At 44.0% G+C, this 20109-nt stretch overlaps 1 protein-coding gene across 2 annotated transcripts in view; it reads right to left on the minus strand.

Moving 5' to 3' along the window:
• The window catches only part of mertka (c-mer proto-oncogene tyrosine kinase a), a 213495-nt gene that overhangs the window by 43756 nt on the left and 149630 nt on the right, over positions 1 to 20109 (minus strand). For both annotated transcript variants that reach the window (XM_069887682.1, XM_069887683.1), the window contains 4 exons: positions 17406 to 17565; positions 11398 to 11560; positions 3202 to 3290; positions 1755 to 1850 (listed from right to left, as the gene is read on the minus strand). In XM_069887682.1, coding sequence (XP_069743783.1) covers positions 1755 to 1850; positions 3202 to 3290; positions 11398 to 11560; positions 17406 to 17565 — 508 coding nt within the window. The remainder of the gene's footprint in view (positions 1 to 1754; positions 1851 to 3201; positions 3291 to 11397; positions 11561 to 17405; positions 17566 to 20109) is intronic.

The following is a 20109-nucleotide window of genomic DNA, read 5'->3' on the forward strand; positions in this document are numbered from 1 at the left end:
TGGTGCAGAACAAAATGATTAGTTCAGTTTGTTATAGTCTTGGAGTTCACTTTTCCAGACTAAGTTAATAATACATCCCGAGCTTTATTCTACACAATATGACACAAACTAATAGGTGGATTATTTCTACAGTGCTTCAAAATTATCTGTGGTAAAACTGATAATCTGACATTGGTGGTGTTGGACTAGCAGACTTTAGTTTCCCTTATTAATAACCCCACAACTATATTTCACATTTTAGAAATCATGTTACATAATAGCATGGGTTGTTTTTGTGAGTTTAGCCAGTTTAAAGCGAACAGGAAGTAAAACTTGTTGAGTGTCAGTGTGTGTGTATCAGCTCCAAGGGCTCCATAGCTAGGCTCCAACTGACAGCTCGATGCACCTTCCTGATTTCAGGCATTCCCAAACCAGATCCTGAATCTGGCCACGCAGTCACCCACAATCTAGATCCCTCCGCAAGCTCCAGCCACCAACTTCACTCATGCTCTGGGATCGCACCTCGTACTACAGCCCCAGATGTCAAACAATTAAGCTGTCCTCATCGACTAACTTCACATCCATTCTGAATGACCTTAAAGCTTTAAACCTTGGGCTATCATGGCATGCATCAATTTGTCCAATTTTTCATCCTAATTAACATCTACCAGTATATAAATACACATTAATATGTAATACAGTGAAACCCCTGGTTTCCCGCACCTATGGGGATTGATAGATGCCAGATAAGTGTACTTTCTGGTTGCCTGAAATAGTGTGTTACATGATTAACAGTGAAGCATGCCAATTTGAAACTTACGCATTTTTTATCTATTTATTTTCCGCCTTTTTTTTCCAGTTCCTTGAGTTATGGGATAACTGTGTATGTTTAGATCTTTATGAAAATCTGATTGAGCATTTTTTAAATCAAAAAGAAATAGGAATAATGATTGTTCGCAATGCTTTCTCTCCTACTTCATTGTCTGACGCACTTTGAAAGTAAAACACTGACACAGAAGAACAGCATCACCAATGTTACATCAGATGTTTATTCTGCTTCTGTGTTCACCAGAGAGTGGGACTGTGGTCAATGCGAGGTCAGTAAAGAACAAGAATTGAAACATGTTGAGGTTAAGAAAGAGGAAGTGCTGGATCTTAAAATCATTCGTTTGACAAGTACTCTGGACCGGACAAATTACACCGCAGGTTACTACAGGAAGAGAGGGAAGAGATTCCCGGGACATTGGCGGTGATCTTTGCATCTTCCCTGGGTGCAGGCAAGGTACCAGAGGATTGGAGAATAGAAAATGACATTCCTTTGTTTGGAAAAAGTAATAGGGAGACTCCTGGGAAATATAGACCAAGGGTTCTTAGGTCAGTGGTGGGTGCCTGGAATGCATTTCCATGGGTTGTGGTGGTGTACAATAGGGGCATTTAAAAGACTCTTAGACAGGCACATGAAGGCTTATGGGTGTGAAGGAGGGAAGGTTTGGATTGTTGAGTAGGTTGGTCAGCACAACCTCGTGGGCCGAAGGCCAAAGTTCTGTTCTATCACGTGCCCCGTAAATACAGAGTCTTTTTATGTTCTGAAGCTGACACTATATGCTCAATTTCTGGCACAAGTCTGATATCAACGAAACAACAACAAATATATGGAGCTGGGGAAGGGGGGGGGGGTGGTGAACATGGGGGAAAAGGAGAGGGCTCCACGCATCAATACTCTCATCACCATGTGGGAATATCTGGAAGATTACAAGCTAGACTTCACTCCTCACCTTCTCCCAGAATTTTGCCCAGGGTCAACATGCTTCGGTCAGTCATCACATCCTGTAGCTTCTCTTTCAACTCCTCTCGTATTCCCAGATTATCCACTGTGAAAAGACATGTAGGGAGAAATAAAATCCACATGGAAAGCTGGTCATTCAGACCGTGAAGTCTCTGCAAACCCTCCTTGAGAGAACGCAAGTCCTCATTACATCATTTGAGTCATGCATCGTTGGATCTATTCAATGTATCTTCAATAATTAGGTGACTGCTTTGGTCTCACCTGAGCCCCGCTGGCTTTGCATAAAGCTTAATTGAGACCACATTTGGAACCTTCTGTGAGGTCTTGGTAAACTTGTCTCCGAGCGGCTGCAGTGTATTTTTACCAGATTGATTCCATGATGCATGGGTTATCCAGCAAGATTATCAGGATGGGGCTATCTTATAATAGAGGAGGCTACTTTTGCCCATTGAATTTATGTGGGGTCACAGAGTAACCCCTGTGGTGAATCTGTGTCATGCTGTCAGTCTCTCGCTGTGCTTAGACTGCTTTGCTGACATTGGACATGTATTATCTCGACCACTAAAGGCACTCCCCTTCGCTAAATGATATTCATTATTGTACTACTTAGTTTCTACTAATAAAAGCCATGATTCCTGGTTAACTACACAGCCTTCGTTTTCTTCATTAACTGGCACTTCAACCCCATTCCCTAACTTTAACTTTCCCTGATCACTATTCCCATCAACTACTACTCATCTACATACTGGGCACAATTTACAATATCCAATGATCTACCATCCTGCAAAAGGTAGTAGACATAACCCAGGATGTCACAGGCAAAACTCTCCCCACCATCAAGTAATGCATGGAATTCTGCCAGCTGAGAGCAGCAGCAATCATCAAGGATCCACACCATTTGGGACATGCTCTGTTCTCACTGCTGCCATCAGGAAAGAGGTGTCGGTACCACAAGACTCGCACCACCAGTTTCAGAAACTGTTGCTCCCCCTCCACCATCAGACTCCTGAGCAACAAACTCAGAGACTCGTTTATGGAGCCTTACCTTACACATTATTTATTATGGAGTATTTGTTTTCTGTATTGCAGTTTGTTTACATATCTTCCTTTAGTTTACATTTCTCTCTCTTATATCCCTATCTTCTCTTGAATATAGATTTTTATACCACCGACAAGAAGAAAGTCTGCCTGGCCAACAGGAAAAAGAATCTCAGGGTTGAACATGATGTCACGCAAGTACTCTGACAATAAATCTGAACTCTGAACTCTTTCGAAGGTGGGAGGAAACTGGACCACCTGAGGGAAACTCCCACATCGAACAGTACAGCACAGGAACAGGCTATTTGGCCCATGTCTGTGGTGAAAACTATGCCAAATCAAACTACCAGTAAATTTAATTTGTTTTATTGCCAAGTAATAGGGAATGCAGATCTTACGTGTAAGCTCAACCGCTCGTCGTAAGTAGGTTTTCTTCACTGTAAAATGAACAGTTGACTCAATCTCTTCTCCATCGCTGAATGCATTCCTAAAGGAGCAACAAAATCCACTTAATGCATTTAGTGTATTCGACTGCATGGTTAATGAAGGCCAAGCACTGCCACAAAGAGGTTGACGGCATATCAGAAGGAAACTGGAAAATCCACACCCTGTCTCAAACAAATATTATCCTCTGCTTCTCAAGATGAGACAGCAAGCTCAGGTTTCAATCTGCAATGAGAAATAGCTGATTTTCCTTTTCTTTTGAACAAGTGGTCATGTTGTCCAGGCTGCACAAAAATGACATGGCTGAGACAGGGAACTGTAATATTGGGCAAAATCAAATCTCTGTAATTCAAGAGGCCCATTGATCATAAGCCATATGAACAGAAATAGGTTGTTCAGCCCATCGAGTCTGCCCTGCCATTTAATCATGAGATAATCCAGTTTCCTACACAGCCCCACTGCCTGGTCTCCGCAAAACTTTTTAATGCCCTGGCTACGTATCAATCCCCACCTTAAATGTCCCCAATGAGCCAATGCAGGCTCTCAAACTAAAGCTATCAGTCCACCTCCCTACTTGTAACCTATTCTCCCTTCCATGCAATCAATCAATTTGCCCTCCCAATTCTCCTTGAGAGAATGATGTGGCCCAATTAAATCTACCTGCTCACCTTTGGGATGCAGGGGAAAACTAGGCAAGCTCCACATAGGCAGCATTTAAGGCCAGGATCAAACCTGGGCATTGGAGGTGTGAGGAAGCTGTACCTCTGCTGTGGTACAGTGTTGGCCATTTTCCTGGAGTAGAAATCTTGCCATGCCTGGTGTTCTATTTTTGCTGACCCAAGGTAAACAAGGCAAACCTCGACTTGCACAAGTCGGGTAACAGTGAAGCCGTCACCACTGTTAAATTTCCTTCAAATGTATCAAGGTGGAAGAATTAAAAGCGCTTCATGAATAATACTTCATGACATGGTGTCCTCGCTGTACCTAGATGGACCTTAGCCAGCATTGTCTGGCATACCTGTTCAATGAGTGTATCTGACAACAGGAGCATTGGCAGTGTAAATCAAGGGACTACAGCCTCACTATTCTCCACGGCTTACAGTCATTAAAAGGAACCCTCCTATACAAGGGCCAAGAATGAACAGATTCTGGCCCGAAATGAAACTGCATTAGTCTGAAACAAGAGTCACTTTTGGGCCTTTCTCTTTCCTTCACTGAAGAAAGCAAATAATACTACATGTACCATCAATGGCCATTTGGTCCATTGTGTACATGTCAGCTTTTGACTGCTCTATCCATAAGACATAGAAGCAAAATTAGGCCATTCAGCCCATTGAGCCATTTGAATCACGGCTGATGTATTTTTTCCTCTCAACCCCATTATCTTGGCTTCTTTTGGTAATCTTTGACCACCCCCCCCTTTGTAACAAGAACTTATTAACGTCAACATTAAATATACCCAATGACATGGCCTCCAAATGTGGCAACGGTTGGGGCTGCACGTTTGGCGATCGAAACAGGGTTCAAATCCCACGCTGTCAGTAAGAAGTTGTTCGCTCTCCCTGTGTCTGCATGGGTTTTCCCCAGGGGGCTCTGGTTTCCTCCCACCGTTTGAAACGTACCGGGGGTGTTGGTTAATTGGGTGTAAATTGGGCGGCAAGGACTCATGGGTTTGTAGGTTTAAATTTAAAAAATATATTAAAGCTCTAAAATTCCACAGATTCACCAGCCTCTGGCTGAAGAAATTGTTTAATTTGATATCCTTACTAATCAAGAACCTATCGATTTAGTTCCACTCCACAGTCATCTCCATTACATTTTCTTTCTTTTTACTTTTTCCTCCACCCCCCCCCCCCCCACCACCCCACTGCCGTCTATCCCTGGTTGTGAGCGGCTGGATCTCCACATTGAAAACTAAATAAATGATTGAAGTTGCTCTTATCTCTAATTTTTTTAATGAGGAATAGGGGGTAGATTTAGGTTAAGGGGAGGAATGGGGTTGGGTGAGGTTTGTAGATTTTTTTTAGATCTTGTAGTTTTTTTCTATGTAACCATGTAGATTGCTTTCTGATAATTTGTTAATTCTAATTCTGTAATTGTGGTTATTACTTTGTTTTCTAATAAATAAAATATTTTTTAAAAACCGCAAGTCCAGGATTTCCGGTTTGACCTTGTAATTTTTTGTGGCGTGAGGTATAACTGGTGCAAAATCCCCACCTTAAATGTCCCCAATGAGCCAATGCAGGCTCTCAAACTAAAGCTATCAGTCCACCTCCCCTTAACCTAATGGGGAGTTCTGGGCTCATCACATTTGCTTGAATTTGGCCCATCGCATTCTAAGCATGTCCAATCAAAAAAATCTGTCCAAATGCCTTTTGAATGTTGTGTCTGTATATACTTTTGTGGGTTCCTCTGGCAACTCATTTCAGAAACAGGTCATCGTACATGTGTGCGGAGTGTGGTGAATTTACTTGAAACAGATAATATCGAGTTCTAAGGGTTGCAACATGCTGAGCCTGAAGATGGTGCTGTTCCTTAAGGGAACCGTTGGGTGCTGTTGCAACAATACAGGGTACATACACAGTGAGATCAGAATGGGAATAGGTTGGAGAAGAGTGGCAGGTGACCAGATGTTCAGGAGTGATTCTTGCGGACTGAACCAATTGTGCTTCACCTGGAAGGGCGACTTGCTAGTGTGAAGGGAGGAGGTGAAAGGGCAGGTAACTAGATCCTCAACTTGCAACATTTGATGGCTCTTGGTCTGCACTGCTTGGAATTTAGGAGAAAGAGGGGGGGGATCTCATTGAAACATGTCAAATGTTGATAGGCAGAGTGAGACAAGATGTCGAAAGGTTGTAGCCCACAATGGGAGGGTCTTGGACAAGAGGGCACAACTTCAGGATTGAAGAGTATCCACTGAGAGCAGAGATGTGGAGGAATTTCTTTAGCCAGAGGGTGGTGAATCTGTGGAATTTGTTGCCACAGGTGGTGGTGGAGGTCAAATCATTGGGTGCATTTAAGGCAGAGATTGATTGGCTCTTGCTTAGCCAGGGCATCAAAGTTTATGGGGAGAAGGGCAGGCAGTGGGGCTGAGGGAGAAAATAAATTGGCTCGTGATTGAATGGAGGGGCAGACTTGATGGGCTGAATTGCCAATTTCTGCTCCTACAATATGCCTTATGGTCTTATGCAACACATTAAACCAATTTCCAAGACTTAAAGGTGAATTTTAGTTCCACCACTCCAACAAAATTCAACATGGTGGGGGGGGGGGGGGTATAAAAAGAAAAGGATGCACAATATTTAAGTTTGATGTTCAAAAGCCATAGAGTAAGAATCACTTGATAGGAGTCGGAAGCTTTTGGAAATAACTAATGAAATAAAAAGTCTTTGTGACAATTTGGGCAATGACGCACACATTCAATCCCTGCCTATATTCGCAGCCCTTCAGTCAACTAAACTGATTAAGAGCATGAAATTACCAAGGAGGAGAGTTCTTGTTAATTCGTACAAATCTTTCACCATCACAGCTATGTAGACAAACTGCGGAACACACTGGAGCAACTTACCAAAACTTATTGATCAGCACCTCCCTCACTCTCAGCTCCACCAAACAGAGGGATGTGGGTGCAGTAGTATTGCCAAACTCCAACACACCATTGCAATTTGGAAATACATAGCTGTTCCTTCACTGAGGTTTTGTCAATATCTGGAGAAGCTCAGTGTCCTTTATGACTTGGTGAACTTCTCCAGCATTTTGTGTGTTTTTACTTCAACCACAGTGTCTGCAGAATTTAATGCTTTACTTGTGTCAGTGTCTGGTGATTTTGAGAGAGTGTGTGTGTGTGTACGTGTTATATTTCTCACACACACACACACACACACACACACACACACACACACACACACACACACACACACACACACACACACACACACAGAGGGGTGGGTTCCTGGAATGAATTGGCAGGGTTGATTGATATAAAAGGAACATTTAAAAGTTAGGTATGAAAAATAGAAGGTTATGGGTGTGATTTAGGGAAGATTAGATAGTTGTTTACATCGGTTGGCACAGTATCATGAACTGAAGGGCCTGTACAGCGCTATAATGTTCCATGTTCTAAATGCACTTCACCAGAAGGAGTGCATCAGTTCAAGGAATGACTAATTAATGCTGACACATTTGAGTGGAGACCCTGCACTGCCAGCCCTTTAACCTCTTCCTTTCCTACCATCCAGGGACCCAGTAACTCTGAAGTAAAAGGCAATGAGGAAGAGTCATGTGATTAATAGGAGATGAGATTATTTCCTCAAGCAAGAATCTTGAGAAGAGTTAAGCTCCATGACATGCAGCTGACATCTGGTATCTTCTGGGAGTTCTCCATGTGACCATGTGGACTTCCTCCAGGTGATTCAGATTCCTCCCATAACCCAATGATCTGTGGGTTCATTGGGCAGCATAAATTTCCCCTTGTGAGTTGCAGAGTGGTAGAATGAAGTAGAGTTGGTGGGAACGTGGGAGACCAATCAAATGGGGTGAGGGATGCTCGGCCATCAGTATGGACTTGATGGGCTGAAGAGCCCATTTCTGTGCGGAAACTCAGTCCGACTCAAACCTTTCCATCAAAACGTCATGGCAGGGAGCTCTCCTTTGTGCAGTGGTTTGTGGAAACTGAAATTTTGTTCCCAAAAGAAGCCAGACAACGTTTAATGGAGGACTGATGGAGTTTTCCCTTTAAGAACGAGAAGGGCAAAGTGGACAGAGGAATGGTTGATGGAATAGTTGAGGTGTTGCATTTTGGAAAGTCTACCATGGGTAGGACCTACAAAGTGAATGAGGGGAGATCTGGGGAGTGTTGTGCAGGAGAGAGATCCAGGTTAACAGGTGCCTAGCATCACAAGTGGATAGAGAGGTCAAAGTGGGTTTCACCACGTCGCCTTCATCAGTCAGAGTACTGAATGTAGATTTTGGAAGGTCAGGTTGCAGTTGTATCAGCTGTTGGTGAGGCCACATTTGGAGCATTATGTTCCGTTTTGGTCGTGGTGCTGCAGAAAAGATGTTGTCAAGCTGGAGAGGGTGCAGAGAAGATTTACGAGGATATTGCCAGGATTGGAGTTGGGGGAGGGGGGCTCCTGAGCTATAGGGAGAGGTTGAGCAGTTAGGGCTTTATTCCTTGGTGAGCAGGAAGATCAGGCGTAATCTCATAGAGATGTACGAAATCATGACAGGAATAGATTGGGTGAACACAGAATCTTTTGCCTAGAGTGGGTGAACCCGGTAACCAGAGGGCAAAGGTTTAATTCGAGGGGGAGAGGCTTAACAGGAACTTGATGGTTAACATTTTTATTTCACACTGTGGGTGATGGGTGTGTGGAAGGGGCCTGCTGGAGGTGATGTTTGAGGCAGGTCCTACTGCAATGTTCAAAAATAAATTGGACCAGACAGGTTTGGAGGGATATGGGCCAAATGCAGGCAAGGGGTCTTGTGTCTGTGGGACATTTTGGTCAACATGAGCCAGTTGGGCAGAAGGGTCTGTTTCCATGCTGTATGACTCTACAACTCTGAGGACACCAAGGATTACATAATGCATGGATAAAATTTATCATTCAGTCATGACCCATAAGGCTGAATGACTGCTATTCCTATATCTTATGGTCTTATTCCACGCTTAATTTGGAGCTCACTGTGCCGCAGATTCAGTGACAACTTTAGTTGCTGCAATGCCTTGCTGTGGGAGTTAGTACAGAGAGAGAGAGAGAGAGAGAGAGAGAGAGTAAAGAGTAGAGAGGAGAGAGGAGCGAGAAAGAGAGAGAGGAGAGAGAGAGAGTAGAGAGAGAGAGAGAGGAGAGAGAAAGAGAGAGAGCGAGAAAGAGAGAGAGAGGAGAGGAGAGAGGAGCGAGAAAGAGAGAGAGGAGAGAGAGAGAGTAGAGAGAGAGAGAGAGCGAGAAAGAGAGAGAGGAGAGGAGAGAGAGAAAGAGAGGAGAGAGTAGAGAGAGAGGAGAGAGAGTAGAGAGAGAGGAGAGAGATTAGAGAGAGATAGACAGACAGACAGAAGTTGCTGGCAGCTGACAGGTTAATCTTGATGCTTCAAAACAGAAGCGAGATTTTTCTGTCCTGATTCTATTCAAAGTAGAAATTCCTCAAATTCTTGGGAGGAGAGAGGCAAAAGGCAATTCAGAGTATCAAAATGGAAGGAAATCCTGACCATGCTCTCACGCTGAAAGCCGTTTCTGCAGCAGGAGTAAACAAAAGGACTGTGTTTGCTCTGCTCGTGACATCTGCCCTTTGCTGGAATTGACTCTCCACCCATTAGTACAATGAAATATTTTGCCCACACAATGACGCTGACAGCATAAGTGGGAGGAATAATGGCACCTGGAGCCTGAAGGAACAGGACTAGCAACAGGGTCTCTGACAAAATATACTGAGGGTTCACCACACACACACACACACACACACACACACACACACGCACACACACACACAAGGTCAGACAAGAGAGGGGAGGAAGGAATTCAGTGCAAAATGCAATTCCTGTGAACTTTGTGGGCAAACACAAGGCACTCCCTCCCATAGCTCCTCACTTCAGTGGTGGGCACACGCTCTGGAGCTCTGCCTTTGCTCTATGCTCTTTATATTGTGTGCTCGGATCTAGGTTCACCTGTTTTCCACAACTCCCTCCAAGGGAATATTTCATCCATTCAATGAAACAACTCATTGACTCCTTCTCAATCCCACGTGGTGGCCTTTGCTTCCATCACTGCTGGAAGGTCCAATTTGCTGAGATGCAGAGATGCTGTCATCTTTGTGGGATGTGAGGGCCATGTCTGTCTCTAGAAAAAAAAGCTGTTCCACTACCACAATGGATTTGAAATTTCTTTCCCTTTGGGGTTCTTTTCTCAATTATTTCAACATTTATAGATTGTTTTTTAAAAAATCGACCCCATTGTTGTTGATATTAGTAGTGGACTCCTCAACTTGGCCAGCAGCCCTCACAGGGTGGCAAGATTCTTAGTTTAGCAATAAAGGTTTTCTCTCTTTCTTTCCCTTTTTTCCATTTTAATAACATGGATTCATATGTAGTTTGTTCACTGTTATTTGATATTTGTAATTTGATATTAATTTACTTCATCAGGGATAATTTCTGTATGTTAAAACAAATAAAAAAATTGAAAAAGAAGGAAAGAATTAAATAACATGCGACTAAAGAAAGCCCTGTTAACCTTTCTCCTGGTACCTTCGGGTGGAGGGGAGGGGAAGGGGAGTGGGGAAGATCGATTTTGAGGGAACACTTCAAACATTTGTTCAAAGAATTTTAGAACTTTGTAGCAATGCAGTAGGCCATTCCGCCCATCGCATTGATGTTAGCTCAAAGATAGAACAATATATCCTTCTTTTAATTTCAACGTGTCAGTTTCCCCAGACAAGGGTGATTTGTTACGTCAGTGTTGAGAACAGAATGTGAGCCTTCTGAAAACCTGGTTTCACTGCCTTTTGATCTACACTTCTGCCAGTGGGATTTTTCCCATAATCTCAATGGTCCTCAACCTTTTTCTTTCCACTCACATACCACTTTAAGTAATCCCTATGTCATAAGTGCTCTGTGATGGGATTACTTAAGGTGGTGTGTGAGTGGGATGGAAGGTCGAGAACCACTGCTCTAGACCCAATTGTGACTGAAATATTTTGCTTGAGAAAAATTGTCATTGGCCCATTTCCTTTGGAGTTGTGAAACCCTGCACATAACGAGTCAATGAGGGACGATTAAAACTGTGGTTTTCAAACATTTTCTTTCCACCCACGTACCACCTTAAGCAATCCTGTACTAATGACAGAGCACCGGTGGCATAGGGAATACTTAAAGTGGGATGTGAGTGGAAAGAAAAAAGTTGAGAACCACTGATCTACACTCTTACAACCATAAATTAAAGCAGGCATAGTAATAACAAAATAATCAATAACTTTGAATTGTTCTCATAATCCAAATTGACGGAGATTCGCTATGCGATGAGTAGGTCACAGAGAGTAAACTATCTCTCCTATTCTAACTGAACCTGGATTTCAAATTAACTGTTAACATTTTGCTTTGACAAGCAATTTGCAAGAATGAATTGAAGGCTAAAGTGGTGTATTGAATCAAAGGTACTGACCCAAACCGTGTCTCTTTCACTCGCTTTTGGATGACTGCATACACAAATACTATAATGGCTAATATGCCGCTGATGCTAAGTATTCCAATCAGGACCATCAGTGAGTGATCAGTTTTACCGCTACCAGCAGCTATAGACGTCGAGGACGGCAGTAGGATCTTATCTGCAAGCAGACAGAGACAAGAAATTAGCTTTAAATTGAATATTAAACTAATAGAAGTTGTTCATGGCAAATGGCAAAGTTCCTCCTTTTGATGGGAGCCACGTCTGCTTTATTTTGACACCTGGAATGTTATCTATTCCAACTCCTGCTCTTCAATGCAACAATAATTTTCATTTAATTGCTGAGTTTGGACATTATTCAAGTACTTAACCCAAAGAAAAAAGGCACTCGAGGATAGTTTAAAGCAGAACAAATGAAAGAAAAGAAGATGAGCCAAAGAGGCTTACTGGGGTGGGGGGAATGATCAAGATGAAATGTTATCGAATTCCATTTCTCTAAAGTACTTGGCACATGGTTCCATGAGTGGACCATTGATTTGATTTGAGATGGAATCCAACGATGGCAATTCAAGCACTTAAATAAGAGAATTTAAACCTCAAGAAAATATCTGTGAATGGTGAAACTATCAGAAAAAGCCACATGGTGTGCTAATGGTCTCAAGAGAAAAGTCTGGCCAATATGTGATACTGGGCCCACCCAATAAGTTTAAGTTGTCTTTTAAAAGCTTTCTGGGATGGTCAAGTTTTACTATTTTTGGTACACAGACAGCCAATCTGTTTGCTCATAATTTTGCTATTATCTGATTCCACCTGCATTGAATTGAATGAAGATCTACCGGGACCAATGCCTGAAGAGGGCGCACAAAATCAGTGAACCGGTGCGGACTCGAAAGGCCAACATGGCCTGTTTCCGCTCCGTAAATGGTTATATGGTTTAGCAGGTCATTCAGTAAAAGGGGCCATTAGCAACACATTGATAAGGTACTACTGTAAAAATCTATTGGATGCCAACATCAGCCCAGAAGGAACTATACTTTACACACATGTGCAATAGGACAAAAGTTCAAAAGGTTCCTTTTCTTGTCGCATGATAATAATTAAAAATGTGATACGCTTCCAGTTTTGTCTGCCATAAGGCAAAAAAAATTGGACCATTACCAATTCTCAGCACCTCTAACAAGTCACCATCTCTCAAAAAGAACCAAGACTGCAGCACTTTAAGCAAGATTTACTTGCTGGAATGAACAACTGGTGTGGAGCTAGTGGATAGGCAGATTGGAAGTTGACATGGGCTCTTCCACACAAGTTTCTTCTCTTCAGATCATCATTTCTGCCACCATATTTACTAACTTTCTGAGATCTGGCATGGCCTAAGTTTGTTGCCCATCCCCCGATGCCACGGAGAAGGTTGCAGTGATTTATTCCGTCCATCTCATGTGAAATGATTGGCAGTACCCACACAGCACAATGTCAGATGCCCTCAGTATGGAAGTGGGACTTGGTCTCCTGAAGGACTGTGCGTGGGCACTTCGGCCATTCCAATGCCATATACCAGTGACAGATCCATCTACAGTTAAGCTGTTTTAGCCCTGATGATGGTTTAATAACCAAGTGCCACTGACCCAGCCCAGCAGCTAAAATCCAAGACTCAGTTAGCTCGCAATGGTGATGCTACCAAGCCATTCCTGGTGACACATGCTGGAATCTTGAGCAGAAAACAATCCGCCAGAGGAACTCAGCTGGGCGAGCAGCAGACTTCAATGAAAACAAATATCCGTGTTCAGTTGACCATTCTTTTGCTCCCACTAATTTAAATTTCGATACACAGCATAGTGACAAGCCCTTTTGGCTCTCGAGCCTGTACTGCCCAATTGACCGACAACCCGGAATGTTTCGAACGGTGGGAGGACACTGGAGGAAACCCACGCAGACGTGGGGAGATCGCACAAACTCCTTACAGACAGTGCGGGATTCGAACCCGGCTCGCTGGCGCTGTAATCGCGTTGCGTTAACTGCAACGCAAACCATGCCACCCACTTACTGCTCAACTTGCTGAGTTCCTCAAGCGGATGGGTTTTTTTAAAGACGTTTCTGGTGATGGAAATAAATGTCCCACACATTCAATATCCTTGCTACTTCTGCCAAGTAGTAGGATGCAGAAAAGTACCCTTTGGCCCATGATGTTGTGCCTGTCTGTATCACCCAATTCCACATCAATCTAACCCACCTCCTCACACTCATGACCCTCCATTTTTCATACCTAACATTAGGGTCTCTTAAATGTCCCTCTTGTATCAGCCTCCACCATCACCCCCAGATCCATCCACAGTCAAGCTCTTCTAGGCACCCCCCACTCTTTATGTAAAAAAAACCTCCCTCTGACATCTCTCCTAAACTTTCCTTCACTCACCTAAACTGAGATCCTCTGGTAATGACATTGCTGGCCTTGTCAAAAAGGGGCTGGCTGTTCTCCTCAATCTCACAATCTTACACACCTCCGTTAAAGCGCCTCTTATCCTCCGTCACTTCAAAGGGAAAAGTCCTTGCTCACTCAACCTTTCCTCGTGAGGCACCTTCCCCAAACCAGGTAGGAGTCTGGTAAATCTCCTCTGCACCATCTTTAAAGCTTCCAGATTCTTTCAAGTGACCAGAACTGAACACCAACATTTCTTGCGTGGTCGAAACAGAGTTTTACGGAGCTGCGACATTACCACTCAGCTCTTCAGCTCAATCCCCCGACTAATAACAGCCAGCGTACCAGAGGCCTTTTTAACTGCACAGCAACCTTGAGGGATCTCTGGCTAATACGGAGGATCACTGATAGAGGACCGTAGGTGATAAATCAGAAGGTTTTTTTGTGCCTGTTTGACTTGATTCCATCAGGCCTGGATTCAAAGCTGAGGCCTATTCTCTCCCACCTGTGAAGCACCAGCACCACTGGCAGGTCCAGCTTGCGATGAAGGATCAGGTTCCATGACTTGGTCAACCTGCAGTACAGCTCCCGTATGCTTGTGAAGAGGGCATTGCAAAGCTAACTTGGCAGGGGGCAACTTTCACACATCCAAGCTCAGTGCCTGGGGATGGGATTCGTCCATTTTTAACTCTTTGGCCTGGGTGCACGCCGAGAGACTGCAGAAGCTGGAATCTGGGGCACAAAAGCTACCTGCTGGAGGAACAGCAACGTTGAGCAGCATCAGGGAGAGAACAATTCTGGTCTTGATGAAGGGTCCTCACCCGACATTTTAAATTGAAACGTCAAATTTAGACGTAAAGCATGGTAAACAGGCCCTTTCAGCACGTGAGTTTGTGCCGCCCAATTCACCTACAACACGTTTGGAGAGTGGGAGGACACCGGAGCACCTGGGGGAAACCCACGCAGACACATGGAGAATGTACAAACTCCTTACAGACAGAGCCAGATTCAAACTCGGGTCACTGGCTCTGATCGCTACACTCACCGTGCCACCCAGTGTTAATTTGAGTCTTGATGGAGGCTTCCATCCCACTGATGGTACTTGAGTTGCTGAATTCGTCCAGCAGGTTGTGTTTTTTTTGCTTTATTCTTTGTCTGTCTGAACACGAGAGTGATCATACAACTGAGGGACTTCCTTCACCAATTAAAAAGGCACTTCAGAGTGAACCACATGATGAGGTCCTTTTTATCTCTGGACAGTGACTTTTGTCCCAAATCAGCAAAATATTCAGATATAAAGATAAGTCCACACACAAAATATGTCAAATATAATTTTGATAGCTGCCAAAGCCTTTGCATACAAAAACAAAAAAATTTAAATATAAATAAGGACTATAAAGAAACAAACCAAGATATAAACATGAAAATGGCAGCACCACTGCAGCCGTGATAATGGAAGAGCTGCCACTGGTATGGACACGGGAGCAGCTGGTCACTTTTCCAGGGCTCCCCCACAAGGCCCTTCTGCCCACTCATTACACCCGACAGCTCCATACAGGTCAAAACTGCCTGCAGAACAGGGCTGGCGTTCTTTTTATTTACAATGGATTATCCAAGATGGTGGCAGCCCAGACAACGTGGGTTACTGGTTCTGCGGAAGCGGTGGACTCGCGCATGGCACCAGAGCCAGAGAACTCGGTCCCCCTGCGGAGAGGACCCTACAGAGTAGGGGACCAGAGCAGCAGACCAGCGAGGAGTTCAGCAGCCAAAGGACGCACACCAGAACATGGGCTCCAAAGGACACAAGTGGCTTGTGGGAATGAGGTATCAGGATCAGGCATCGTGAGGTCACCGATGGCAAGCAGGGTTCATGAACAGCCTCAGGCACTGACGGCTTCCTAAATGTATCAGGGACTCAGAACTAGAGGCTGAGGAGGGTAACAAGGCTGCCGAGAGCTCATGTTCACCACTGGAACAGTCAGGAGGCTAAGGAGATTACGCGACATTGGAGGAAGTGGTGGGATCCAAGGACGCACGATGTCTCGGCGGTAGTAAACAGCAGCATAACACACTGATAATACATCCCTCAACACAGCGAACCGGCACAGTTGAAAGCTGGAGCAGTACAAGACCAGCAGCCCTAAAATGGAACTGGCCAAGCTGCCCAGCTAACAGAACAATAACAGGCTGGGGAAGAAGGGTATTCACTGGCAAGAATGTTCCCGTCCGTTATTGTTATTCATGCAGCTGATGTCAGCCAATCAAACAAAAGGCGGGAACTCCAACCTAGCAAAAGAGCCTTTCCAGCCTCCCTGTTCGGCTCCGAATCATGGGTCCTCTACCGGCATCACCTACGGCTCCTAGAACGCTTCCACCAGCGTTGTCTCCGCTCCATCCTCAACATCCATTGGAGCGCTTTCATCCCTAACGTCGAAGTACTCGAGATGGCAGAGGTCGACAGCATCGAGTCCACGCTGCTGAAGATCCAGCTGCGCTGGATGGGTCACGTCTCCAGAATAGAGGACCATCGCCTTCCCAAGATCGTGTTATATGGCGAGCTCTCCACTGGCCACCGTGACAGAGGTGCACCAAAGAAAAGGTACAAGGACTGCCTAAAGAAATCTCTTGGTGCCTGCCACATTGACCACCGGCAGTGGGCTGATATCGCCTCAAACCGTGCATCTTGGCGCCTCACAGTTTGGCGGGCAGCAACCTCCTTTGAAGAAGACCGCAGAGCCCACCTCACTGACAAAAGGCAAAGGAGGAAAAACCCAACACCCAACCCCAACCAACCAATTTTCCCCTGCAGCCGCTGCAACCGTGTCTGCCTGTCCCGCATCGGACTTGTCAGCCACAAACGAGCCTGCAGCTGACGTGGACTTTTACCCCCTCCATAAATCTTCGTCCGCGAAGCCAAGCCAAGAAAAAAAAAATCTCAGAGCTTAACCTCCCACACTGTGTGTGTGTCTTTGTAGCAGTCGGTTACAGGACTCTCCTTTGCATCTTTCTTTTCTTGGCAGGGATACTTGATTAGTGTGCACTTCTACAGTCAATCAAAAGTAAACAAACTTTGTGTATTTCTGTCCATGACAAGAAAAGAATTTAAAAATGATTGCATTTCAATGAATTCTGGGATCTCATCATAACATTTTGAATGTTGAAAGGCATGGACAGAATAAAAATTGAAAGGTTGTTTCCCATGGAGTCAAAGTCCAGGACTGAAGGGTGTCTGCTTAGAACAGAGATGTGGAGGAATTACTTTAGCCAGAGGGTGGTAAATCAGGAATTTGGTGCCACAGATGGTTGTGGAGGCCAGGTCATTGGGTGTTTTTCAGGCAGAGATTGATCAGTCCTTGATTAGCCAGGGTATCAAAGGTTATGGAGAGAAGGCCAGGCAGTGGGGCTGAGTGGGGAAATGGATCAGCTCATGGTTAAATGGTGAGAGCAGATTTGATGGGCTGCTATTTCTGCTCCTCTGTCTTATGGTATTACTGTAAGGTATTCAGCACTTGGTCCATCATGTTTCTCTCTGCTGAGACCAGTGAATCCAATTGGTCACATTGACACTGGACACAAACAAAGCAATAATTACCATGACTTCCAACGAAGACGTGCACTGGAGTGCTGTAAGGTCCAACTCCTGCTCGAGTAAATGCAGCCACCTGGACCTTGTACGTAACATCTGTGGCCACAGTCTCAATAGTGCCTTGATTAAAAGTCTGATTATCATCCATTGCAAATGATTCTATTACCTGGAAATTATAAAACAAATAAAAATGTTTTCACGAATGATTTAAGTACACTGAAAGATTTGCATCAATATAACCAGGCATTCAATCATCTTGTCACGCACGACAAAACAAAACTGAAAGGAATGTAGAATAGAATGTTTTTTAAAAAAACTGCAGATGCAAGAAAACTGAAATAGAAAACTAAATGCTGGAAACACTTGTCAAGACATTGTGTGGAAGGAGAAGCAGTTAATGTCTCAGGTCAAAGACTCCTCGTCAGAAAATTAATCAGAAAGGGAACACGACATCATACAAGTGATCCATTTAACAGAAGACTTCAAAATTATGATCTTCTTCCTGTTGGTGCTTTCATTTATTACCCCAGCTTAGTATTGAACTCTCACAACCTTAAGAGCCAAGGAGGGGCAGTGGAAGGTCCTTGCAAGGACAAGGATCAACGCAAGTAACTCTTGATGACATCACAATACTTGAAACCCTAGTATGGGCCTCGAGTGCTGGGAGAGCAGAGTTCAAAAAGATAAGCTATCACAAAATAACACTGGACTGTGAAGATTATTGCTTCCTGAACACTTTTGGGTGTATTATGAATTTTGGCCAGTCTACTTTGAGGATACATAACCACGAAGTGTAACATGTCATTGAAAATTCATTCTCTGCATTCGCATCGGCTGTTCTTGGTGGCGCCTGTGACGAAAACGGTGAAAGGTTTCACCAGGACATTGCAACCGTGGAAAAAGTTGTATCAGGGAAACTAGAATCCATCAATGCCGGCCGAATATCGTTGGACATTGACATGAGAGGCATCAGGTGCTGAGTACAAACGAAAATCAGCGGCAAAACATTTTTATGTCAGTTGAACTAACCCAATGTGTCAGCGTCATTACCCAATTAAACATGTTAAATTCAATAAACGTTAATGTTTCTCCAACTCCCTCAATCTGAAATTATCTTTGTGTTCAGCTTGAAGTTGTCCCCAATTTCAGAAAGCCAATCTTTTGAAAGAATTTGTTAGCGAGTGTCAAAGTAACAGTAGTTAAACTAACACATGAGGAATCATATAACCACTTACAGCACAGAACAGGCCAGTTCGGCCCTACTAGTCCATGCCATAACAAATTCCCACCCTCTTAGTCCCACTGACCAGCTCCCGGTCCATACCCCTCCAGTCCCCTCCTCTCCATGTAACTATCCAGTCTATCCTTAAATGTAACCAATGATCCCGCCTCAACTACTTCTGCCGGAAGCTCATTCCACATCCCTACCACCCTTTGCATAAAGAAATTTCCCCTCATGTTCCCCTTATAATTTTCCCCCTTCAATCTTAAACCATGCCCTCTAGTTTGAATCTCCCCCACTCTTAATTGAAAAAGCCTATCCACATTTACTCTGTCTGTCCCTTTTAAAATCTTAAACACCTCTATCAAGTCCCCCGTCAATCTTCTACGCTCCAGAGAAAAAAGCCCTAGTCTGCACAACCTTTCCCTGTAACTCAAACCTTGAAATCCTGTTAACATTCTCGTGAACCTTCTCTGCACTCTCTCTATTTTGTTTATCTCTTTCCTATAATTTGGTGACCAAAATTGTACACAGTACTCCAAATTTGGCCTCACCAATGCCTTGTACAATTTCATCATAACCTCCCTACTCTTGAATTCAATACTCCGATTTATGAAGGCCAACATTCCAAATGCCTTCTTCACCACACCATCTACCTGAGTATCAGCCTTGAGGGTACTATTTACCACAACTCCTAAATCCCTTTGTGGCTCTGCACATCTCAATAGCCTACCATTTAATGCCTATGACCTATTTAGATTTGCCTTTCCAAAATGTAGCACCTCACATTTATCTGTATTAAATTCCATCAGCCATTTCTCAGCCCACACTTCCAGCCTTCCTAAATCACCTTTTAATCTACGGCAATCTTCCTCACTGTCCACAACACCACCAATCTTTGTATCATCCGCAAACTTGCTTATGCAATTCTCCACCACTACTTCCAGATTGTTAATATATATAACAAACAATAGTGGACCCAGGACCGATCCCTGAGGAACTCCACTAGTCACTGGCCTCCAATTGGACAAACAATTTTCTACTACTACTCTCTGACACCTCCTACCCAACCATTGCTGAATCCATTGCACTACCTCCTTATTTATACCTAATGCCTCCACCTTTTTTCCTAACCTCCTGTGGGGAACTTTGTCAAAAGCTTTACTAAAGTCTAAATAGACAACATCCACAGCTTTCCCTTCATCGACCTTTTTTGTAACCCCCTCGAAAAACTCAATCAGGTTTGTCAAGCATGATCTACCCCTGACAAAACCATGCTGATTACTCCCTATCAATCCCTGTACCTCTAAATATTTGTAAATACCATCCCTCAGAACCCTTTCCATCAACTTGCCCACCACAGATGTCAGACTCACGGGCCTATAATTCCCAGGTTTACATTTGGACCTTTTCTTAAACAGCGGAACCACATGCGCCACTCTCCAATCCTTTGGCAGTACCCCCGTGACCAGTGACATCCTAAATATC

This window comes from Narcine bancroftii, chromosome 6 (genome assembly GCF_036971445.1).
Source record: "Narcine bancroftii isolate sNarBan1 chromosome 6, sNarBan1.hap1, whole genome shotgun sequence".
NCBI lineage: Eukaryota > Metazoa > Chordata > Chondrichthyes > Torpediniformes > Narcinidae > Narcine > Narcine bancroftii.